At 43.8% G+C, this 25,238-nt stretch overlaps 1 protein-coding gene across 7 annotated transcripts in view; it reads left to right on the top strand.

Moving 5' to 3' along the window:
- Positions 1-20,696, top strand: part of LOC105497057 (zinc finger protein 415) — a 50,333-nt gene extending 29,637 nt beyond the window's left edge. For 4 of the 7 annotated variants that reach the window (XM_011767745.3, XM_011767743.3, XM_011767741.3 and 1 more), the window contains exons 2-4: positions 938-1,019; positions 10,048-10,174; positions 17,365-20,696. In XM_011767745.3, the coding sequence (XP_011766047.2) occupies positions 1,005-1,019; positions 10,048-10,174; positions 17,365-18,896 (1,674 nt within the window). In that variant the 5' untranslated portion in view covers positions 938-1,004 and the 3' untranslated portion in view covers positions 18,897-20,696. Of the gene's footprint in view, positions 1-74; positions 177-937; positions 1,020-10,047; positions 10,175-11,284; positions 11,393-11,748; positions 11,872-17,364 lie in introns of those variants that run through there. The other 3 variants (XM_024797783.2, XM_024797787.2, XM_024797788.2) reach the window with 3 other exon arrangements.
- Positions 20,697-25,238: the final 4,542 nt, after the last annotated feature.

Below are 25,238 nucleotides of genomic sequence, written 5' to 3'. Positions count from 1 at the left end.
CTGTCTTATCTGCCCTCCCAGGACCTCTCTGGCCTCATCTCCTACCTGTATCCTCCTCTCTTCCTCTGCTCCAGCCACGCAGGTATCTTTCCTGTTCCTGGGCTGAGGTTGCTCCTGCCTCAGGGCCTTCACGTGGGCTGTCCCTCTGCTGGAACTCGCTGACCCCTCAGCTGCAGGTGCAAACACCCTCCTTCCCCAGGTTTCTGTTCTGATATCACCCTCTCAGTGGGGACTTCTGTGACCCACCTCCCATTTAACACTCCAGCCTCACCCTCACTCCCTCCTCTGGTCCATATTACCTGTTCTGCATGCTTCTCTCGATTCTTTCTGCTTCCACTGTCTGGATCCTGATGAACCCAAGGTCCCAAGGGGAGAACAGAGTCAGAAAGTGGGGGCTATGCTGGGCTGACCCTGTTTGAGTAGAGCTCACCCCTGGCTTCACGTGGAAGTGCTGAGGTACTTTGCAGATATACTTCTTGTGCCCGCACCCGTGTCACAGAGATTCCCATTCACATAGGTTGGGACCTGCCCTAGATGATACAGTGCCCAGCATGATTCTCAACTATATCCAGCCCTGAGCACCAAGGCTCTGCGCCCTCTATTTCTGAGGGCTGAGCTCGGCCTGGGAGCCACAGAGAGGGAAAAGGGGCTGGGCTCTGCATGGCGGTTGATCAGGGCTGGGTCTGCTCCCCACTGCTGCAGCGTGTGTGCGAGCTTCTCCAGGAGGGGAGAGGGTTCTGAAGAAAGGGGTCAGAAGACTCATGTATGGGTTTTCCTGTAGGAGTTTCTTGTCCCTGGGGCCACCCTGGTGCAGTGGGCAGCAGAGGACCATCTTTGCACAGGGCGAGCTCCTCCCTGTGTATGTGTGTGCCTGTCACACAAGAGGGGGTGTCTTGTTTTTGAGCAATAAAGAGCACTTTTTGTTGTTGTTATTCAGCATTGACCTCTAAAGACTCTTGGCACATGAGGAAGAAACCCGGAAGAAGAGAGCAAAGGAGTCAGGAATGGCTTTTACTCAGGTAAAGAAAGATTCTGTGTGGATCATTCTGTCTTCTTCCTTTCAGAAAGGCAGGAGACAATGCATTAGAGCTGCAAATCTTCTCTGACTCTGAAGTGTCCTGCCTGACGGGTTTGCTCACATTCGCCCATGCCTTTCCTCAGTCCCTTTCATCTCTACTGAGATTCCGTCTCACTCTGACCCAGTGACATGACCTTGGGAAGAGTCCAGTGGGCGTGGTCCTGGGAAGGGCTCACACCCAGACATGGATGGAGACGGGGTGAGGGTCCCGTGGTGTCAGTGCTGTCGGGCAGCAAGGATTGTTCAGGGGCCACATCTGGATGCTCTGTCAGCTCTCTGTGGCCCAGGAATAGAGAAGCAGAGAAGCTGCCCATGGAAGTCATGTTTCTTTTTGTTGTTGTTGTTTGTTTGTTTTTGAGACAGAGTTTCGCTCTTGTTGCCCAGGCTGGAGTGCAATGGTGCAATCTCGGCTCACCGGAACCTCTGCCTCCCGAGTTCAAGCGATTCTCCTGCCTCAGCCTCCCAAGTAGCTGGGATTACAGGCATGCGCCACCATGCCTGGCTAATTTTGTATTTTTAATAGAGATGGGGTTTCTCTATGTTGGTCAGGCTGGTCTCGAACTCCCGACCTCAGGTGATCCACCTGCGTTGGCCTCCCGAAGTGCTGGGATGACAGGTGTGAGCCACCATGCCTGGCCTAAAGTCACATATTAATGTAGACAAATACCTGGTAAATCCTGGAAAAGGCAGCCAATAAGGGGATATATTTTGTGCCTGATTCTCTGACTCCAGACTGTTAATGACTTGGAATGGAATGTAAAGTTGAGATGCAGACATCAGTACCAGAGGGCGTTTTTTCCTTTAATGACTTTGAAACGTAAAGTCAATGTAGAAGTGTAACTGTAAGGCTGAACACAGTGGCCCAGGCCTGTAATCCCAGCACTTTGGAGGCCGAGGTGAGCGGATCACTGTGGGTCAGGAGTTTGAGACCAGCAAACATGGTGAAACCCCGTCTTTACTAAAAATACAAAAATCAGCCAGGCGTGATGGCACACGCCTGTAATCCCCACTACTCAGGAGGCTGAGATAGGAGAATTACTTGAACCTGGGAGGCAGAGGTTACAGTGAGTGGAGATCGCACCACTGCACTGCACTCCAGTGTGGGTGATAGGGCGAGACTCTGTCTAACAACAACAACAAAAAGTGTAACTGTCGGACTTTTTTTTGTTTGTTTTTGAGACAGAGTCCCACTCTGTCGCCCAGGCTGGAGTGCAGTGGCATGATCTTGGCTCACTGCAACCTCCACCTCCCGGGTTCAAGTGATTCCTCTGCCTCAGCCTCCCAAGTAGCTGAGACTACAGGCGCCCACCACTGTGCCCGGCTAATTTTTGTTGAGATGGAGTTTCACTATGTTGGCCACCAGACTGGTCTTGAACTCCTGACCGTATGGTCCACCTGCCTCAGCCTCCCAAAGTGCTGGGATTATAGGCGTGAGCCACTGTGCCTGGCCAGCTGTAGGAGTAGGACTTTTTTTTTTTTTTTTTTTGAGTCTTGCTGTCACCCAGGCTGGAGTGCAGTGGCGCGATCTCAGCTTACTGCAACCTCTGCTTCCCGAGTTCAAGCGATTCTCCTGCCTCAGCCTCCTGGCTAGCTGGGATTACAGGTGCACGCTACCACGCCCAGCTAATTTTTGTATTTTTAGTAGAGACGGGGTTTCACCATGTAGGTCAGGCTGGTCTCCAACTCCTGACCTCATGATCCATCCACCTCGGCCTCCCAAAGTGCTGGGATTAGAGGCGTGAGCCACCACGCCCGGCCAAGTTTTTAAACCATTCTCAGCATTTGCATACCACGGAGATGGTGCTATTCCTGCAGGGTCTCTTAGGCATCAGATATTTTAGGCAAAAATGATAACAGTTTTGCTCAGATATCAGAGCAGAACTCCTTTTTCATTGAAGAGGATATAGCCATATTCTTATGATATCTATTATTATTGTTATGCTGCTTTTATTTTAAACATCACACGATGTATATATTTGTTTTATGGTGAAACTCTCAGTAGAGACACATTTAGGTGCTTAGATACAGAGCATCCCTTTTCCTATCAAGCCTTACACCCTTGCACACGTATCAATGGTGAGCCACTATTGTCAGTTCTGTGTGAAGAGACGGTTCAAGCCCTGTTGAAATGTGTTTAATCATTGTGAGATTTTAGAAGAAAATTTTCAGTAAATGTTTTGTTGGGGTATTTTATCCTGCAAGTTGTGAATATTTACATGTTTTCATATTAAGGAACAAGGATAGCTTGCTCCTTTTTCAAGTCGATACATCATATTGGTTCATATTTAAGGGGCAGATGTGATATTTTGTTGCATGTGTCATAGAATGTGTAATGATCAAGTAATGGTATTTGAGGTGTCTATTACCTTGATTATTTATCTTTTTTTTTTTTTTTTTTGAGACGGAGTCTCGCTCTGACACCCAGGCTGGAGTGCGGTGGCCGGATCTCAGCTCATTGCAAGCTCCGCCTCCCGGGTTCACGCCATTCTCCTGCCTCAGCCTCCCGAGTAGCTGGGACTATAGGCGCCCGCCACCTCGCCCGGCTAGTTTTTTGTATTTTTTAGTAGAGATGGGGTTTCACCGTGTTAGCCAGGATGGTCTCGATCTCCTGACCTCGTGATCCGCCCGTCTCGGCCTCCCAAAGTGCTGGGATTACAGGCGTGAGCCACCGTGCCCGGCCAATTATTTATCATTTTTAAGTGTTGAGAATATTTCAAGTCCTCTCTTCTAGCTGTTTTGAAAATATACGATACATTGTTGATAACTGTAGTCACCTTACAATGCTGTCAAACATTAGAACTTATTCCTTCTAACTATAGTTGTACTCATTAACCAACTTCTCTTTGTCCTCCCTGCCCGCACCCACCCACACACCCTTCACAGTCTCTGATAACTACCATTCTACTTTCTACCTCCATGCAATCAACTTTTTTTAGCTCCTACCAGTGAGTGTCAACATGTGAGATTTGCCTTTCTGTTCCTGATGTATGTCACTTAATATAATGACCAGCAGTTCCATTCATGTTGCTACATTCTTTTTTATGGCTGAGTATACCACATTTCGTTATCCATTCACCTGTTGATAGATAGTTAGGTTGATGTCATATCTTTGCTATTGTGAATAGTGCTGCAGTAAACATGGGAGTACAGTATCCCTTTGATATACTGATTTCTTCTTCCTTGATAAATACCCAGTAATGGGATTGCTGGATTATGTGGTAGTTCTAGTTTTAGTTTTTGAGAAGTCTTCATACTGTTCATAATGGCTATACTAATTTATTTATTTATTTATTTTAATTTTCTTGAGACAGAGTCTCATTCTGTTGCCCAGGCTGGAGTGCAGTGGCACGATCACAGCTCACTGCATTGTCCGCCTCACAGGTTCAAGCAGTTCTCCCTGCCTCAGTCTCCTGAGTAGCTGGGATTACAGGTGCCCGCCACCACACCCAGCTAATTTTTGTATTTTTAGTAGAGACAGGGGGTGGTGAGTTTTGTCATATTGAGTAGGCTGGTCTCGAACTCCTCGCTTCAGGTATCTGCCTGCCTTGACCTCCCAAAGTGCTGAGATTACAGATGTGAGCCACCACGCCTGGCCTGTAATGGCTATACTAATTTACATTCCCACCAGCAGTGAATAAGAGTTACCCATTCTCCATATTCCTCACCAGCATCTGTTATTTTTTTTGTCTTTTTTAGTAATAGCCAGTAATAGTCTTTTTAGTAATAGTCTTTTAATAGTCTTTTTTAGTAATAGCCGGGATAAGATGATACTGTGCTTTTCTCATTCTTTGATGATTACTGATGTTGAGCATTTTTTATATACATCTGTTGGCCATTTGTATGTCCTCTTTGGAGAAAGGTCTCTTCTGTCCTTTGCCCAAGTTTTAATGGGATTATTTCTTTGTTACTTTTGAACTGTTTGAGTTCCTTGTACGGTCTGAATATTAGTCCTTTGTCAGATGAATAGTTTACAAATATTTCCTCCTGTTCAACAGGTTGCCTCTTCACTCTATGCAAAGCTTTTAAATTTAATATAGTGCCATTTATCTATCTTTGTTTTTGCCATTGATGCTTTTGAGGTCTTAGCCATAAAACCTTTGTCTAGACCAGTGTCCTGAAGTGTTTGTCCTGTTTTCTTATAGTAGTTTTATATTTTGGGGATCTTATTTTTAAGTTGTTAATCCATCTGTGTTGATTTTTGTATATGGTGCCATATAGGGATCCAATTTCATTCTTCTACACGTGGATATCCAATTTTCCCAGCGCCATTTATTAAAGAGGATGTCATTTCCCCAGTGTATGTATTTGGTGCCTTTGTCAAAAATCATTTGGCTGTAAGTACATGTATTTATTTCTGGGTTCACAATTTTGTTTCATTTGTCTGTGTGGCTGTTTTTATACCAATACCATGCTCTTTTGTTTACTATAGCCTTGTAATACATTTTGAAGTCAGGTAGAGTGATGCCTTCAGCTTTACTCAGGATTGCTTTGATTCTTTGGGCTCTTTTTTGATACCATACAAATTTTAGGATTCATTTTTCTGTTTTTAATAAAATGACATTGGTATTTCAATAGAGATTGCATTGAATCTGTAAATTCTTTGGGCACTATGGTCATTTTAACAATATTAATTCTCACTTTGGGAGGCCAAGGCGGGCAGATCACAAGGTCAGGAGTTCGAGACCAGCCTGGCCAACATGGTGAAACCCCGTCTCTATTAAAAATACAAAAACTTATCCAGGTGTGGTGGCAGGCACCTGTAATCCCAGCTACTCAGGAGGCTGAGGCAGGAGAATTGCTTGAAACCGGGAGGTGGAGGTTGCAGTGAGCCGAGATGACACCATTGTACTCCAGCCTAGGTGACAGAGCAAGACTCTGTCTCAAAAAAAAAAAAAAAAAGAAGAAAAACCTAGGAATGGATTTAACCAAGGAGGTAAAAGATGTCTACCAAAGGAACCCTACAGCTGGGCACGGTGGCTCACACCTATAATCCCAGCACTTTGGAAGGCCGAGGCATGTGGATCCCTGAGGTCAGGAGTTGAAGACCAGCCTGACCAACATGGAGAAACCCCATTTCTACTAAAAAAAATACAAAATTAGTCAGGTGTGGTGTATGCCTGTAATCCCAGCTGCTTGGGAGGCTGAGGCAGTAGAATCCCTTGAACCCGGGAGGTAGAGGTTGCAGTGAGCTGAGATTACACCACTGCACTCCAGCCTAGGTGACTGAGAGAGACTGTGTCTCAAAAAAAAAAAAAAAAAAAAAAAAACCCTACAAAATACTGGTGAAAAAAATTCAAGAGGACACAAACAAAGGGAAAGACATTTCATGCTCACAAATTGAAAGAATTAATATATATATATTTTGAGACTGAGTCTTGCTCTGTTGCACAGGTTGGTCTCGGCTCACTGCAACCTCCGCCTCCTGGGTTCAAGAGATTCTCATGCCTCAGCCTCCCAAGTAGCTGGGGGACAGGCGCCTGCCCCCACGCTGGGCTTATCTTTTGTATTTTTAGTGGAGACAGGGTTTCACCGTGTTGGCGAGGCTGGTCTCAAACTCCTGACCTCAGGTGATGCACCCGCCTCTGCCTCCCAAAGTGCTGGGATTATAGGTGTGAGCCACCATGCCCAGCCTGCCATTCCTAGGTATTTTAATTCTTTGTAACTCTTATAAATTGATTTTGCCTTTGTGATTCCTTTGATTTTGCCCTCATGATTCCTTTTTCAGGTAGTTATTTTTGGTGTATAGAAACACTACTGGTATTTGTATATTGATTTTGTAACTTACAACCTCACTGAATTTATCAGAACTAAGTATTTTTTGGTGGGCCCTTGAGGTTTTTTTAGATTAATATCATCTGTAAAATAGGACAGTTTGACTTGTTCTTTTTCAATTCGATGTCCTTTATCTCTTTTTCTTGCCTGATTGCTGTGACTACAACTTCCAGAACTGTGTGAAATAGAAGTGGTAACAGTGGGCATCTTTGAGTTATTCCAGTTCTTAGAGGAAAAGCATTCAGCTTTTTTCCATTCAGCGTGATTTTAGCTGTGGGTTTGCCATCTAGGTGTTTCTTTTTTTTTTTTTTGAAATGGAGTCTCGCTCTGTTGCCCAGGCTGGAATGCAGTGGCGTGATCTCGGCTCACTGCAAGCTCCACCTCCCAGGTTCACGCCATTCTCCTGCCTCAACCTCCCGAGTATCTGGGACTACAGGCGCCTGCCACCACGCCCAGCTAATTTTTTCTATTTTTTAGTAGAGATGGGTTTTCACAATGTTAGCTAGGATGGTCTCGATCTTCTGACCTCGTGATCCGCCAGCCTTGACCTCCTAAAGTGCTGGGATTACAGGCGTGAGCCACTGCACCCAGCCTAATTTTTGTGTTTTTAGTAGAGACGGGGTTTTACCATCTTGGCCAGGGTGTTCTTGAACTCCTGACCTCAGGTGATCCACCCACCTTGGCCTCCCAAAGTGCTGGTTTACAGGAGAGAGCCACTGTGCCTGGCCTATTCGAAATTTTTCTACTTTTTTCAAGTAGGTGTTTATTACTATAAACTTCCCTCTTAGCATTGCTTTTGCTGTATTCCATAGGTTTTGACATATTGTGTTTTCATTTTTACTTGTTTCAAGATTTTTTTTTAAATTTCCCCCTTAATTTCTTCCTAGACCCAATGGTCATTTAGGCCGTCCAATTTCCATGTATTTGTACAGTTTTCAAAGTTTCTCATGGTATTGATTTCTAATTTTATTCCATTGTTGTTCTAAGAAGATACTTATTAAGATTTTGATATTTTTTAAATGTGTTGAGACTTGTTTTGTGTTCTGATATATAGTCTGTCTTGGAGAATGTTCTATGTGCTGATGCAAAGAATGTATATTCTGTACTTGTTGGATGAAATGTTCTGTAAATATCTCTTAGGTATGGCTAGTCTAAAATGCAGTTTAAATTCAGTGTTTCTTTATTAATTTTCTGTCTAAATCAGCTGTCTAATGCTAAAATCCCAATTATTAGTTTTGGAGTGTATCTCTCCCTTTAATAATATTTGCCTTATATGTCTGGATGCTCCAGTGTTGGGTGCATATATGTTTACAATTGTTATATTCCTCTTATTGATCTCTTTATTAGTATATAATGACCTTTTTCATCTCTTTTACTGTTTTTAACTTAAAGTTCATTTTGTTAAGTAGAGGTACTCCTGCTTGCTTTTGGTTTCATTTGCATATAATACCTTTTTTCATATTTTCACTTTGAGTCTATTTGTGTCTTTACAGTTGAGATGAGTTTCTTTGAGTTTCTTTTTTTTTTTTTTTGAGATGGAATCTTTTTTTTTTTTTTTTTTTTTTGAGATGGAGTCTCACTCTGTCACCCAGGCTAGAGTGCAGTGGCGTGATCTCGGCTCACTGCAACCTCCACCTCCCAGGTTCAAGGAATTCTCCTGCCTCAGCCTCCCAAGTAGCTGGGACTACAGGCACGTGCCAGCATGCCCGGCTGATTTTTTATTTTTTGTAGAGACAGGGTTTCACCCTCTTGGCCAGGCTGGTGTCGGACTCCTGACCTTGTTATCCACCCGCCTCGGCCTCCCAAAGTGCTGGGATTACAGGCGTGAGCCACCACACCTGGCTGAGATGAGTTTCTTAAAGGTAGCACATAGTTGGGTTATATGCTTGTATCAGTTTAGCCAGTCTATATCTTTTATGTGGAAAGTTTAAACCATTTACGTTAAGTTCATTATTGACATGCAAGGGCTTGTTACTGTCACTTTGTTCATTGATTTCTGGTTGTTTTGTATGTTCTTTGCTCCTTTCTTTGTCTAACTGTTTTTCATTGTGGTTTGGTGGTTTTCTGTAGTGGTAACATTTACATTTGACTCCTTTCCTTACTTGCATGTTAGCTCTGACAGTGGGTTTTATAGTATTGTGTGTTTTCATGATGGCCAATATTGTCCTTTTGCTTCTAGATGTAGGGATCCCTTAAGCCTTTCTTGTAGGGCCAGTCTACTGATGAAGCATTCCCTAAGCCTTTGCTTCTCTGGGAAAGACTATTTCTCCTTTTTATGAAGGATAATTTTGCTGAGTATAGTATCCTTGGCTGGCAGGGTTTTTGTTTTTGGTTTTGGTTTTCTTTCAGCACATTGAATATATCATACCATTCTCTGTTGGCCTGTAAGGTTTCTATTGAGAAATTTCCTGTTTTATGGAGCACCCTGTGTAAGTGACCAGATGCTTTTCTCTTGCTTTTTTTTTTTTAGAATTCTCTTTCTTTTTCTTTTGACAGTTTGACTATAATGTGCCAAGGAGAAGACATTTTTGGATTGTCTCTCTTTGAGAATCTATGAACTTCCTGTATCTAGGTATCTAAGCTTTTTACTACACTTAGAAAGTTTTTGGTTATTATTTTGTTAGATAGGTTTCTATCCTTTTCATTTTCTCTCCACCTTCTGGGACACCAAAAATTCAAATATTTGGTCACCTTATGGTGCCTGCCCCATATGTCGCATAGGCTGTGTTCATTCTTTTTTATTTTTGTCTTTATTTTTGTCTGACTTGTTTATTTCAAAAGACCTGTCTTCAAGTTCTGAATTTTTTTCTTCTGCTTGATCCCTAGTTCATCATGGAAGTTTTCAAATGTACTTTGTACACACATGCCTATAGTCCAGCTACTTGGAAAGCTAAGGTCAGAGGGTCACTTGAACCTGGGAGATTGAGTCTGCAGTGAGCCATGATCATGCCACTGCACTTCAGCCTGGGCAGCAGAGCGAGACCTTGTCTCAAACAAAAAAAAAAAAAAGAAAGAGAGAGAGAGAAAAAAAAAAAGCACAATTAGGGAGAGATGTATACTCAAAAATACCTTAGTGTAGGTTTATCAGAACACACACTTCAATTAAATCTATACTTAAAATTCTCTTTGATTCTGATTTTGTGTGAAGATGGTAACTCCCTTCATAACCCCTTGGTGAAATGTGTTTATTATTTTAGGGACAGTTGACATTCAGGGACGTGGCCATCGAATTCTCTCAGGAGGAGTGGAAATGCCTGGACCCTGCACAGAGGGCTTTATACAGGGACGTGATGCTGGAGAACTACAGGAACCTGGTCTCCCTGGGTGAGGATTATTTTCTTCCAGAAGTCAAAATCTGCCCTTGGTATCTTGCTATTTTCCCTTGTGTGCCTCTTGGGAGCCCCTGCATTGCCTGACTGAGTTTGAGGCCTTGTTGACTCTGAAATGAAAAGCTCCATAATGCGGACTCTGGAGTTCAACCATCCCCTTTTTCCAGATGTTCTGATCCCTTCCTGATACCACAGTGGTGGTTCCAGAGCTGAAGTATCCATGAAAGCTTATAGTAGACTTCTGAAATACTCACTTCTTGTTTTCTACCCCTGTACTTTGATTCAGTCGTTCTTGGAGGGGAGCTAGATATTTGCATATTACAGTCTTCCCTAAGCATTCAGAGTAGGCATTCAGTGAAAGAATTTGTGAAATATTTTCCTAGATCCATCTGTGATATTCTCTCTTCTTATCCAAGCAAAGGGCTGAGATTGTTGAAAAGCCACAGCACATCATGTTCCATTCATTTCTTTTTTTTTTTTTTTTTTTTTTTTTGAGACGGAGTCTTGCTCTGTCGCCCAGGCTGGAGTGCAGTGGCGCAATCTCGGCTCACTGCAAGCTCCGCCTCCCGGGTTCACGCCATTCTCCTGCCTCAGCCTCCCGAGTAGCTGGGACTACAGGCGCCCGCCCCTGCGCCCGGCTAATTTTTTCTATTTTTAGTAGAGACGGGGTTTCACCATGGTCTCGATCTCCTGACCTTGTGATCCGCCCACCTCGGCCTCCCAAAGTGCTGGGATTACAGGCGTGAGCCACCACGCCCGGCCTTTTTTTTTTTTTTTTTTTTTTGAGACGGAGTCTCGCTTTGTCGCCCAGGCTGGAGTGCAGTGGCCGGATCTCAGCTCACTGCAAGCTCCGCCTCCCGGGTTTACGCCATTCTCCTGCCTCAGCCTCCCGAGTAGCTGGGACTACAGGCGCCCACCACCTCGCCCGGCTATTTTTTTGTATTTTTTAGTAGAGACGGGGTTTCACCATATTAGCCAGGATGGTCTCGATCTCCTGACCTCGTGATCCGCCCATCTCGGCCTCCCAAAGTGCTGGGATTACAGGCTTGAGCCACCGCGCCCGGCTCCATTCATTTCATAAGCAGGAAATTCTCTTCTTGACCAGAATATTATCTCATGTGGGAGCACAGGAAAGAGTCCTGGACCATGGAAAGCCAAGTGCAAATAGCAAGAAAACCAAAAGGTTGGGAATGGATCAAAGGTGTGAAAATAGGTAAGACCTCAGATGGGCGGAGAAGAAGCCACACCATTAAATTATGTTTGGAAACTCTCAGCCAGTGGGAGAGTTCTATAGGAAAACAAATGTTTATATCCTGTGAGCTCTTAGAGGAAATTTTAAACTTCCCCTACTTCTGCCTCTGCCCTTGAGACGTGTCATGGATGATCCTTTCGCTGTCCAGGGGAGCTGCAGCTCAAACAGAGACAAGTGGAAGTGCTTATTATGATGGACAACATTGCCCTCTGACTTCCGTGAACTCTCTGGCTCCTTTACTCTGAGGGGTCCAGGAGGGGCCATATCACAAGGGTCTGCTTCTCCCTTGGTCTCTCCTGTTCTTCTTTTTTTTTGAGACGGAGTTTCGCTCTTGTTGCCCACGCTGGAGTGTGATGGCACAATCTCAGCTCACCGCAACCACCGCCTCCCGGATTCAAATGATTCTCCTGCCTCAGCCTCCCGGGTAGCTGGGATTATAGGCGTGCACCACCACATCTGGCTGATTTTGTATTTTTAGTAGAGACGGGGTTTCACCATGTTGGTCAGGCTGGTCTCAAACTCCCAACCTCAGGTGATCCGCCCGCCTCGGCCTCCCGGAGTGTTGAGATTACAGGCTTGAGCTGCTGCACCCTGCCAGTCTCTCCTGTTCTTGATGCCCACCTGATGCTCAGTTCGCTTTCCGTATAGATCAGAGCTGAGGCCTCCACAGTCCTGATGCCTGGAGCTATCTATGCTCCACCTCATTTCCGGTGTTTGGAAGACCTGCGCAGGAGATGGGAAACACTGGCTGCTCCTCCTTTGCATCGGAGGCCCTGCAAGCTGCAAGGAGCTGTCTCAAGCCCTTTGTGCCTGTTGTGATCCCTCAGCCATTTCTTCTCTTCTGCTTTTGCCACAGTTCATGGGTGTGTGGACCAGGGGAGGGGGTTGGATCTTCTGAGACTGTTACTCAGCAGAACTGTAAGAACAGTTGATAGGTCTTCACTGGGATCCCCCGTCCTACACAGGGAGTATATCTTAGTCTTTCAGGCTCTTAGCTTAGGATCTATCTATAGGCAGAGCAGACAATCCTATCTCAAGATCTTTCAAAATCCAGCTTCATATGTTGTATTTTTCTCTCTTTTCCATTGGTCTCACTACTATATGAATGTAGAAAAACCTTGGCTCTTCCTGATTTTGTTTTCTCTTAAGTTTGCATGATTTTTCCTCTGAAAACCGACTTTGGGTCAGGTGCGGTGGCTCACGCCTGTAATTCTAGCTGTCTGGGAGGCCGAGGTGGGTGGATCACCTGAGGTCAGGAGTTCAAGATCAGACTGACCAACATGGTGAAACCCCATCTCTACTAAAATACAAAAATTAGCCAGGCATGGCTGGGCACGGTGGCTCATGCCTTGTAATCCCAGCACTCTGGGAAGCCAAGGCAGGTGGATCACCTGAGATCAGGAGTTCAAGACCAACCTGGCCAACATGGTGAAACCCCATCTCTACTAAAAATACAAAAATTAGCCGGGCGTGGTGGCATGCGCCTGTAAGCCCAGGTACTCAGGAGGCCAAGGCAGGAGAATCACATGACCCCACGAGGCAGAGGTTGCAGTTAGCTGAGACAGCACCACTGCACTACAGCCTGGGTAACAGAACGAGACTCCATTTCAAAAACAAGACAAAACCCGGCTTTTGATATACACACCCCTAGGGTCTGTCATTTGTATTCCTGCTGTGATAACCAACCTATAGGTTATGCATACCTTCTCCTGGAGTCTCTTATGGAGGGTGTTTATGTGATAACAGGAAATTTGTGAGGGAAAACTCTTTGACTAATATAATTGAATAGCCTCCTGCTACATGTAGAGATGCCCCTTAAATCGCTGAGCAGAATTGTCAGCATGGCCCAGGATACAAAATATCAGGCGAGCCTGATTGACAAGTGTTTCCAGCTGTCCTTCGAGTTTTGAGGAGCCTCACAAAAGTGTATCTGAAGGGCACTGTGACAGTGCTGGACACATAAACTAATGATCATCTCCCCTAAGCCAGCAGTCGGTGTGGGATGTTCTCCTAGCGATGACATTGTCCAAGTTCACAGCATCATATGTGTGAGGCTCTTGACTAAACTATTGTTCACGCCGTATTTGTTCATTTTCCATCCTGTGTGCTCCATTGTTCATTCTCATCACCAAACCTTTGTTCAGCCTGGGTTCAATTTGTTGTAGGTTCAAACCTACAATAAATACAGCGTTGACACATCACATCTTGTGGAGGGAGCTTGTGAAGCTGAATGGTGCCTTGGTTTCTTCTCATTTGTTTTTTTTTTTGCTTCACACCGCTGTAATGCCTTGGTTTTTAAAGTCCAGTGTCATATGTTTAAGCCACTATTACTTTCTTTTTTTTTTTTTTTTTTTTTTGAGACGGAGTCTCGCTCTGTCGCCTAGGCTGGAGTGCAGTGGCCGCATCTCACCTCACTGCAAGCTCCGCCTCCCGGGTCTACGCCATTCTCCTGCCTCAGCCTCCCGAGTAGCTGGGACTACAGGCGCCCGCCACCTCACCCGGCTAGTTTTTTGTATTTTTTAGTAGAGACGGGGTTTCACCGTATTAGCCAGGCTGGTCTCGATCTCCTGACCTTGTGATCTGCCCGTCTCGGCCTCCCAAAGTGCTGGGATTACAGGCTTGAGCCACCGCGCCCGGCCAAGCCACTATTACTTTCATCTTGTACATTTACATGTGGTATAAATGAACACCTTTTTCATTTAGTCATAAATTCTGTATTTTTTGAGATACTTTTTTTTTTTTTTTGGAGATGGAGTTTCGCTCTTGTCACCCAGGCTGGAGTACAATGGCACAATCTCAGCTCACCGCAACCTCCGCCTCCCAGGTTCAAGTGATGCTCCTGCCTCAGCCTTCTGAGTAGCTGGGATTGTAGGCATGCACCATCACACCTGGCTAATTTTGTATTTTTAGTAGAGACAGAGTTTCTCCATGTTGGTCAGTCTGGTCTTGAACTCCCGACCTCAGGTGATCCACCCACCTCGGCCTCCCAAAGTGCTGGGATTACATGCGTGAGCCACCATGCCCGGCCCCAAGGTCAGAATTGTAACTGTCCTAGTGGAATTATATCCCACAGACATGCATGCACAAATTTTCCTCCTATATTCCCATTCCTCCCTCCCCTGTGCTCTTGCCCTTTCTCTCTCCTATCCTCACATGATATCTTGATCTGCATGGAATATACTGTTGCTTTTTAGCATATCGATTTTGTATTCCTGAACACCCCGATTTCCACAGGACTTCTTCACCCTCCACACTACTTACAGTATGCAAGACTAGATGCCACTCAGCCGCTTTGTAAGTCAGGATCTGCCTAAATCAGTATGTGTAGGAAGTGATGACTCACATACCATTATCCATGAGAGCTGACTGCCTAGATGTGTTGGTGGTGTAGTGGTGAGCATAGCTGCCTTCCACAAGAGCTGACTGAATAACACTATTACCAACACAGTCCAGCTCTTGTATCTCCTTTTCTTCATGTGCTCCTTGCCTGGGTGCATTCTTGCTGTGACTGATAGTTTTCAACACTGCACATGTCCACCCAGGTTTTCCGTACTGCCTGGGTGGACATGTGCTTAAAAACATGTCTGGTGGCCTGGCGCAGTGGCTCACGCCTGTAATCCCAGCACTTTGGGAGTCCGAGGTGGTCGGATCACTTGAGGTCAGGAGTTTGAAACCAGCCTGGCCAACATGGTTAAACCCCTTCTCTACTAAAAATTAAAAAAAAATTAGCCAGGCATGGTGGCAGGTGCCTGTAATCCCAGCTCCTCGGGAGGCTGAGGCAGGAGAATTGGTTGAACCTGGGAGGCAGTGGTGGCGGTGAGCCGAGATCACGCCACTGCACTCCAGCCTGGGCGACAGAGTGAGACTCTGTCTCAAAAAGGAAAAAAAAAAAAAGTCTGAGCCTCGTGGCCCAGGATTTAGTCCTGTTTTTCTCTTATTTTCTGTAAAAATTGAGATTAGATACATGAATACTGTGAGCCTAATGTCTTTATTTGAAAAATAATAACAATTTACCTGAAAGTTTTTAAAACAAGGTGGTGGTGTGTGATTACTTGGAATATTGCATGTCTTACAGTAAAGTCCCAAAGTTTCTTTGTTTAATAAGATTGATCAACCTTCTCTGATGATTGTGATGAGATTGTCCTTTTTCTGTCTTATATAACTCATCGTGCCATAAGAAATATCACAGGCGGGCCAGGCACGGTGGCTCACACCTGAAATCCCAGCACTTTGGAAGGCTGAAGTGGGCAGATCACCTGAGGTCAGGAGTTCGAGACCAGCCTGGCCAACATGGTGAAACCCCATCTCTACTAAAAATACAAAAATCAGCCAGGCATGGTGGTAGGCGCCTGTAATCCCAGCTACTTGGGAGACTGAGGCAGGACAATCACTTGAACCCAGGTGGCGGAGGTTTCAGTTAGCCAAGATTGCCCCATTGCACTCCAGCCTGGGCGACAAGAGCGAAATTCTGTCTCAAAAAAAAAAAAAAGAAATATCATAAGCTAGGAGAACTAAACCACAGAAATTTGTATCTCCCAGACCTGGAGGCTGGGAAGTCAAAATTAAGGAGCCAGGTGAATCAGTTCCTGGTGCAGGCCCGCTGCCTGGTTTACCCCAGCCATCTTCTGACTGTCCCACATGATGGAAAGGGCAAGATAAAACGAGCTCTTACATCTCGTCCTGTAAGGACATTAATCCTATTTTTGAGTAGTCCAACCTCATGACCTAATTATATCCCAAATGCCCCATCTGCAACAACATTACACTAGGGAATAGGACCTTAGCATATGAATTTTGGCCAATATATTCAGACCGTAGAGACTGCATTCTATTTTGTTTGTTTTTATTTTTCAGTCCGTTCTAAACATTGTGTTCTCTGATTTCAGTTAATAAATTTGCCAAGTTATGTGTGTTTTGTGGTCGATGAACTAGGTCACGAAAGGACAATGCATATGTAGGGAATTGCTTTATTGACTGGCTGTTTGTTGTATAAGTGCAGGTGTGAAGTCATAATTGTGATTTCTGACTTTGTTCTTCACTTCTTTATAATGCTATATATTTACCTGACCTCATGCATCAAATGTCAGAGATCTTAATATATATTCTGGTTCACAGGTTGTGTGCTGGTTCTGAAATAGTCCTTGTTTTTTTCTTAGGTGAGAATCATTTACAGGCTATAACTTTGTACAAGGTAGTTACTAGTTTTTGGTTTGCTGGTTTTATCATGGGTTACTACAGTGTTTTATTAATTAATTGTTATGATTTACAGATGATGGGTTTTTAGTAAGTTTCATGCAATATAACTGACATGCATCACTTATTAATGTCAAAAATGCCTGGTCTGGGTGGGTACAGATAGTTTCATAACAGGTATTCAGAAAAATTAGCTATTTTTAACAATGTTTTATTAATTTTTTTCTCATTTTGTCAGTGCTATTACTGTTTTGCAATTCAGAATTATCATTTATGTACCTTATTCCATAAGTTTGTTGCGGCTTAGTTACCATTATGATATATTGTGTAGTACTTTTTTCATGTATATGGGCACAGTAAATATGCTGTAGCTAGGTAAAATGTAATATTTATTTCCTTTCAATAATGAGACAGCCATGTCTTTTCTGCCAATCGGTGTGTACTTTGTTGTCAAGGTGAAAAAATACTCCTTTCAGGGCTAACATAGGTTTGAACAATGTGTTTTGGTCATAGGATGTTTGAAACTGTCCTTCCCTAGAATTCATTTGAATTACATATAATCACCTTTTTTTTACTAAAGAATGTGATTCCTTTGTGTTCCTAAAAATTAAAGATCTTGATTGGGAAGTTTTATAACTCTGTTGTGTATAAATATTGCTTTTTGTGTAATTCTGTTATTCAGTATAAAATATTTATATACTGTCTCTAATTGGAAACCTATGGTTTTTTATTTCTTATAGATCTCTCTCGTAACTGTATGATCAAGGAATTAGCACCGCAACGGGAAAGTAACAGAGAAGAAGTATTCCACACAGTGACATTGGAACAACATGAAAAACATGACATCGAAGAGTTTTGCTTCAGGGAAATGAAGAAAAAAATACATGACTTTGACTCTCAGTGGAGAGATAATGAAAGAAATTACAACAAAGCGACTATGGCCCCAAAAGAAAATCTTACTTGTAGAAGAGACCAACATGATAGAAGTGGTATAGAAAACAAGTCTATTAAAAATCAGCTTGGATTAAGCTTTCTACCACATCCCCCTGAACTGCAGCAATTTCAGGCTGAAGGGAAAATTTATGAATGTGACCATGTTGAGAAGTCTGTCAACCATGGTTCCTCAGTCTCAGCACCCCAAATAATTTCTTCTACCGTCAAAACCCATATTTCTAATAAATATGGGACTGATTTCGTCTGTTCTTCGTTACTCACACAAGAACAGAAATCATGCATTAGGGAAAAACCTTACAGATACAATGAGTGTGACAAAGCCTTGAATCATGGCTCCCACATGACTGTACATCAGGTAAGTCATTCTGGAGAGAAACGATATAAATGTGATCTATGTGGCAAGGTCTTTAGTCAAAAATCAAACCTTGCGCGTCATCGGAGAGTTCACACTGGAGAGAAACCATACAAATGTAATGAATGTGACAAAGGTTTCAGTCGCAACTCATGCCTTGCACTGCATCGGAGAGTTCATACTGGAGAGAAACCTTACAAATGTTATGAATGTGACAAGGTCTTCAGTCGCAATTCATGCCTTGCACTACATCAGAAAATTCACATTGGAGAGAAACCTTACAAGTGTAATGTGTGTGGCAAAGCCTTTAGTGTGAGGTCAACACTTAGCAACCATCAGGTAATTCATAGTGGCGAGAAACCTTACAAATGCAATGAATGTGGCAAGGTGTTCAGTCAGACTTCAAGCCTTGCAGCTCATCAGAGAATTCACACTGGGGAGAAACCATACAAGTGTAATGAATGTGGTAAAGTCTTCAGTCAAACTTCAAGCCTTGCAAGGCATTGGAGAATTCATACTGGAGAGAAACCTTACAAATGCAATGAATGTGGTAAGGTTTTCAGTTATAATTCACACCTTGCGAGTCATCAGAGAGTTCATACTGGAGAGAAACCTTACAAGTGTAATGAGTGTGGCAAAGCCTTTAGTGTGCATTCGAACTTAACTACCCATCAGGTCATCCATACTGGAGAGAAACCTTACAAATGTAATGAGTGTGGCAAAGCCTTCAGTGTGCATTCAAGCCTAACTACCCATCAGGTCATCCATACTGGAGAAAAACCTTACAAATGTAATGAATGTGGCAGATCCTTTAGTGTGCGCCCAAACCTCACTAGACATCAGATAATCCATACTGGAAAGAAACCTTACAAATGTAGTGATTGTGGGAAGTCCTTTAGTGTGCGCCCAAACCTCTTTAGACATCAAATTATCCATACTAAGGAGAAACCTTATAAAAGAAATTAGTATGGCAAGGTCTTCAGTCAAAGTTTAAATCTTGTGAGTCATCAAAGAATTTATACCAGAGAGAAACCATACAAATATAATAAATGTGGCAAGGTTTTCAGTCACAATTAACTCTTACACAGCATCAGAGAATTTCATTCTCGAGAGAATCCTTACAAATATGGCAAACCCTTCATCACGAGTTCAAGCATTCATTGATGTCAGAGTCCATGCTAAAGAGAAATCATATAAACCTAAGTATGTGGCAGAGGCTTCATTTAGGTCTCACAACTCACTAGATATCAAAATGTATATACATCTTTTTATATTTTGTGCATGTTGAAGCTATTAACCAAGGATCAAAACTGTAAAACATCCAAGGATTTATGTGAGGAATAATTCAATCTAGTGCTGATAAACTTTTCTTTTTTTTTTTTTTTTTTTTTTTTTTTTTTGAGACAGAGTCTGGCTCCGTTGCCCGGGCTGGAGTGCAGTGGCCGGATCTTAGCTCACTGCAAGCTCCGCCTCCCGGGTTTACGCCATTCTCCTGTCTCAGCCTCCCGAGTACCTGGTACTACAGGCGCCGCCACCTCGCCCGGCTAGTTTTTTGTATTTTTTAGTAGAGACAGGGTTTCACCGTGTTAGCCAGGATGGTCTCGATCTCCTGACCTCGTGATCCGCCCGTCTCGGCCTCCCAAAGTGCTGGGATTACAGGCTTGAGCCACCGCGCCCGGCCGATAAACTTTTCATATACATTGTAGAACAACTGCAAGTTCAAATGTGTTAAAACTCATACACAACATGATATGTATTAAAGGTTACAGGATGTTTGAAGTCACTGGTTATCTCCAGATTTTAAAATATTTTATTTATTTATTTTAGGTGTCTTGCAAGGCTACTACTTTATATTTTAGGATTTATGACTTTCAACCTAAACCTTGAAATCTGTTGATATGCCTCCTTACCTGCCTTTCATGGTGATGTCTGGGAAAGAATCAGTAAGATGGAAGGGCTCACTGCATTAGATGAGGATCATTTCTATTCAAATTCTTTGAAGAATAAGGACTCTGCCCCAAATTACCAAGCATGTGGGCAGGCAGAGAATAATGCAAAACGATGATATTGATCATCATCCTTATTGTGTTCAGGGTGTTCTCCTGACAGAGGGCACTTTGGGTTACAGGAAAGAGATGACCTACAAACTGACCATGAAACAGAGCAGACCACGACCGGGCGTGGTGGCTCACACCTGTAATCTCAGCACTTGGGTGGCTGAGGCGGGTGGATCATGGGGTCAGGAGTTCAAGACCAGCCTGGCCAAGATGGTGAAACCCCGTCTCTACTAAAAATACAAAAATTAGCCAGGAGTGGTGGCACATGCCTATAATCCCAGCTACTTGGGAGACTGAGGCAGGAGACTGTCTTGAACCTGGGAGGCGGAGGTGGCAGTGAGCCGAGATTACACCACTGCACTCCAGCCTAAGTGACTGAGAGAGACTGCGTCTCAAAAAAAATAAGAGCCGACCAAGACCTTAGACATTTTGATTTGTGGGAGGAGCGTAATGGGTTATAAGTGACCGATTCCATGGTGGAAATAATTCAGGGGAAAATGGTGGCTACCTTCTGCATGGAACGGCCATCGCTGTTGTACAGCCAAGATTGAAACCACGGTAGAAACCACAACCTCAAAGATAAACCACAATACTATGTTACTAATTAGGATTCACATTTACTGCTGTTATTACATTTTGCTACCGTTTTATTCAGAATGTATCATAGATCTCATGTGCTAATTAATAAAATCTAATTTTTGCATAACTATGAATGCATCATGTTCTTTCTACCAACATAGTTTTATCACACCTTAGTAGGTTATACTTTGTAACAGACGATAACAACACACCATTAGACTCTTAAGGCTGAAAGATAGAACCATTTTTTTTTCTTGGAATTAAATAGAATGTTGGGAACATACACATAGAGTGCACTTGAGTTGTTCTCCATATGCCCTGCCTCAGGATACTTATGTGAATATAATGAAAATCCCAAGAAAGTTATTTTACACCATGAAAGCTGTATCACTCTTTTTTTTTATTTTTATTTTTTGAGACGGAGTCTTGCTCTGTCGCCCAGGCAGGAGTACAGTGGCACAATAGCTCACTGCAAGCTCCGCCTCCCGGGTTCAAGCGATTCTCCTGCCTCAGCCTCCTGAGTAGCTGGGATTACAGGCACACGCCACCATGTCTGGCTAATTTGTGTATTTTTAGTAGAGACAACAGTTTACCATGTTGGCCAGGCTGGTCTCAAACTCCTTACTTCAGGTTATCTGCCTGCCTTAGCCTCTTGAAGTGCTGGGATTACAGGCGTGAGCCACCGTCCCTGGCCAGCTGTATCACTCTTGGTGACTTGCACCATATGATTATTTTTCCACATGCCTCTTGTGTGTCAGATAAGACCCAAGGTGTACACCTTGATTTACATGAAGGGAAAGTACAAATATAGTAAGAATATGGATGTAATCCCAGCACTTTGGGAGGCCGAGACGGGCGGATCACAAGGTCAGGAGATCGAGACCATCCTGGCTAACATGATGAAACTCCATCTCTACTAAAAAATACAAAAAACTAGCCGGGCGAGGTGGCGGGCGCCTGTAGTCCCAGCTACTCGGGAGGCTGAGGCAGGAGAATGGTGTGAACCCGGGAGGCAGAGCTTACAGTGAGCTGAGATCCGGCCACTGCACTCCAGCCTGGGTGACAGCGAGACTCCGTCTCCAAAAAAAAAAAAAAAAAAAAAAGAATATGGAAAATACCCTAAAATGTTTTAAATGTGGGGGATAAGGATAAAATGTTTTTTTATCCTTAGAGTGTTCAGTGTCATAATTTGAAAAGAATAATTATTGTTTATGACCTTCCTTTTAAAAATTAACATACACGGCCGGGCGCGGTGGCTCAAGCCTGTAATCCCAGCACTTTGGGAGGCCGAGACGGGTGGATCACGAGGTCAGGAGATCGAGACCATCCTGGCTAACATGATGAAACTCCATCTCTACTAAAAAATACAAAAAACTAGCCGGGCGAGGTGGTGGGCGCCTGTAGTCCCAGCTACTCGGGAGGCTGAGGCCGGAGAATGGCGTGAACCCGGGAGGCGGAGCTTGCAGTGAGCTGAGATCTGGCCACTGCACTCTAGCCTGGGCTACAGAGCGAGACTCCGTCTCAAAAAAAAAAAAAAAAAAAAAAAAAAAAAAAAAAATTAACATACACAATGTGAATTTTGTTTTGTTTTGGTAGATAAAGTAGAAATTATATATTCACCCTGATAACGTTGTTAGGAATTTTAACTTGTGACCACTTTACAGGAACTGCAATGAACTCCTTCTAAGGTTTAGTTTCAGTATTGACAGTGATAATGCCAAACACTGAAATGTTTGTTTATATTCTAAGGTTTATTTTCAACTTTAGTAAAATTACTTTGTTATTTTTTATGATTTTTACTAGGCTTCTGTAGTCAACCACCTTGCTGAGGTCGCTCCAGCACTGCTAATTTTGTCTAGTACATTTCCATGTATTATAAATGAACTTGGCTTTTTATTTAATCAGCAGTTTTGTTGATGACACCTTAGTACTCATAGTTTTAAATTTGTGATATGTGAAACTGTTGTATCAGGGAATGTCTATTGATTTGTGTGTTTTAGTGTAACATTTCCTTCTCTAGTGCAGAGGGTATGGCTCAGCAGGAGTTTCTCCAAAACCTACACAAACTCCAGAACTTTTTAAACGGTCTTTTTTTTCTTTTTTTTGGAGACAGACTCTTGGTCTCTTGCCCAGTAGAGTGCAGTGGTGCAATCCTGGCTCACTGCAGCCTTAACTTCCTGGGCTCAAGTGATCCTCCCACCCCAGCTTCCCGAGTAGCTGGGACTACAGATGCGCACCACCACACTTGGCTAATTTTTGTATTTTTTGTAGAGACAGGGTTTCACCATGTAGACCACGCTGGTCTCAAACTTGTGAGCTCAAGGGATCTGCCTGCCTCGGTCTCCCAAAGTGCTGGGATTGCAGGTGTGAGCCACCGTGTACAGCTACAAACTTTTCTTTTTTGAGGTTTTTGATTACTAATTCACTATTTATTCATTAATTTGTTCATTCATGGGATGCAGTCTCACTCTGTCACCAGGCTGGAGTGCAGTGGCATGATCTTGGCTCACTGCAACCTCTGCCTCTTGGTTTCAAGCAATTCTCCTGCCTCAGCCTCCCGAATAGCTGGGACTACAGACATGTGCCACCACGCGCAGCTAATTTTTGTATTTTTAATAGAGACAGGGTTTCACCATGTTGACCAGGATGGTCTCGATCTCTTGACCTCATGTGATCCGCCCGCCTCAACCTCCCAGAGTGCTGGGATTACAGGCTCGAGCCACCGCACACAGCCTTATTTATTTGTTATTATTTATTTATTTATTTGAGACAGAGTCTCGTTCTGTCAACCAAGCTGGAGTTCAGTGGCACAATCTCAGCTCACTGCAGCCTCTGCCTCCCTGGTTCAAGCAATTCTCCTGCCTCTCAGCCTCCTGAGTAGCTGGGATTACAGGCGTGGACCACCACGCCCGGCTAATTTTTGTATTGTTAGTAGAGACGCGGTTTGGCCATGTTGGCCAGGCTGGTCTCGAACTTCTGACCTCATATCCGCTCACCTCGGCCTCCCAAAGTGCAGGGATTGCAGGCATGAGCCACCATGCCCAACCCTCTGCACCATTATTTGTCAGTGTAATTTGGAACAACTTTTCCTTAACAACACCCCTCCCAAGAGTAGGCTTTTTTTTTTTTTTTTTTTTGAAAGAGAGACAGGTTCTCACTCTGTTGCCCAGACTGGAGTGCAGTGTCAGGATCATAGCTCACTGCAGCCTCGAACTCCTGGGTTCAAGCAATCTTCCTGAGTAGCTGGGACTATAGGTGTGTGCCACCATGCCCAGATAATTTTTAAAAATTTTCTGTAGAGATGGGAGTCTTGCTATGTTGCCCAAACTGGTCTTGAACTCCATGATGAGCCAGGCTCACACCTGTAATCCCAACACTTGGGGAGGTCGAGGCAGGAGGATCACTTGAGGCTAGAAGTTCAAGACCTGCCTGGGCAACATAGTGAGACTCCACCTCTGCAAAAAGTAAAAAAATTAGTAAAGTGTGGTAGTGCAAACCCATAGTCCCAGCTACTTGGGAGGCTGAGGTAGGAGGATCACTTGATTCCAGAGTTGAAGGCTGCAGTGAGCTATGGTCTTGACACTGCACTCTAGCCTGGGCAACACAGCAAGATGCTCTCTCAAAAAATAAATAGACCGGGCACGGTGGCTCACGCCTGTAATCCCGGCACTTTGGGAGGTCAAGGTGTGGGGGATCCCTTGAGCTCAAGAGTTCAAGGCTAGCCTTAGCAACATGGCAAAACCCCCGTCTCTACAAAAAAGTACAAAAATTAACTAGGCGTGGTGATGTGTGCCTGTAGTCCCAGCTACTGGGGAGATTGAGGTGGGAGGACTGCCTGAGCCTGGTAGATGAAAAGTTGCAGTGAACAGAGATAACGCCACTGCACTCCAGTCTGGGTGACAGAGCAAGACTCTCTCCAATAACATAACATAACATAACATAACATAACATAACATAACATAACATAACATAAACTTTCCCTGAATAACTGTAGTCATGCCAAATGCTCATCCACAGCCCCATAACTTGTGCTTGTGCTTTCTAGCCTTGTTTACTCCTCCATATATGAAAAAAAAAAATGCTTGTTAGTTTGTGTCTCTTGGACATTTTCAGATCTTGTAATTGGAACATTCGCTCTATTGCAATAGTCCTTTTGAATAAAATCTTTCCTTCTCTAAGTCTGAATTTGTCATTTACAGTGGTAAATGTCTTAATTGTTCTGAGATAAATTATGTATATTCTCTTATTGTGGCAGAGGGCTTAATATATATTCAGTAGGTGAAAGTGGTTCCTGGGGCCAGGCATGGTGGCTCACGCCTGTAATCCCAGCACTTTGGGAGGCTGAGGCGGGTGGATCACTTCAGGTCAGGAGTTCGAGACCAGCCTGAGCAACATGGTGACACTTCATCTCTACTAAAGGACGTGGTGGAGGGCGCCTGTAATCCCAGCTACTCGGGAGGCTGAGGCAGGAGAATTGCTTGAACCCGGGAGGCCGAGGTTGCAGTGAGCAGAGAGCATGCCACTGCACTCCATCCTGGGCGAGAGAGCGCGACTCCAGCTCAAAAAAAAAAGTATAGGCGTTTGAGGTTGTCATCTCGTACGGAATAGAAAATAGTGAGTATTTAAAAAGGGCAATGCAATTTATATATATATTTTAAAAGGTATTGCTAAT

This window comes from Macaca nemestrina, chromosome 20, assembly GCF_043159975.1.
Source record: "Macaca nemestrina isolate mMacNem1 chromosome 20, mMacNem.hap1, whole genome shotgun sequence".
Lineage (NCBI taxonomy): Eukaryota > Metazoa > Chordata > Mammalia > Primates > Cercopithecidae > Macaca > Macaca nemestrina.
This window is presented reverse-complemented; position numbering and strand designations above follow the sequence as displayed.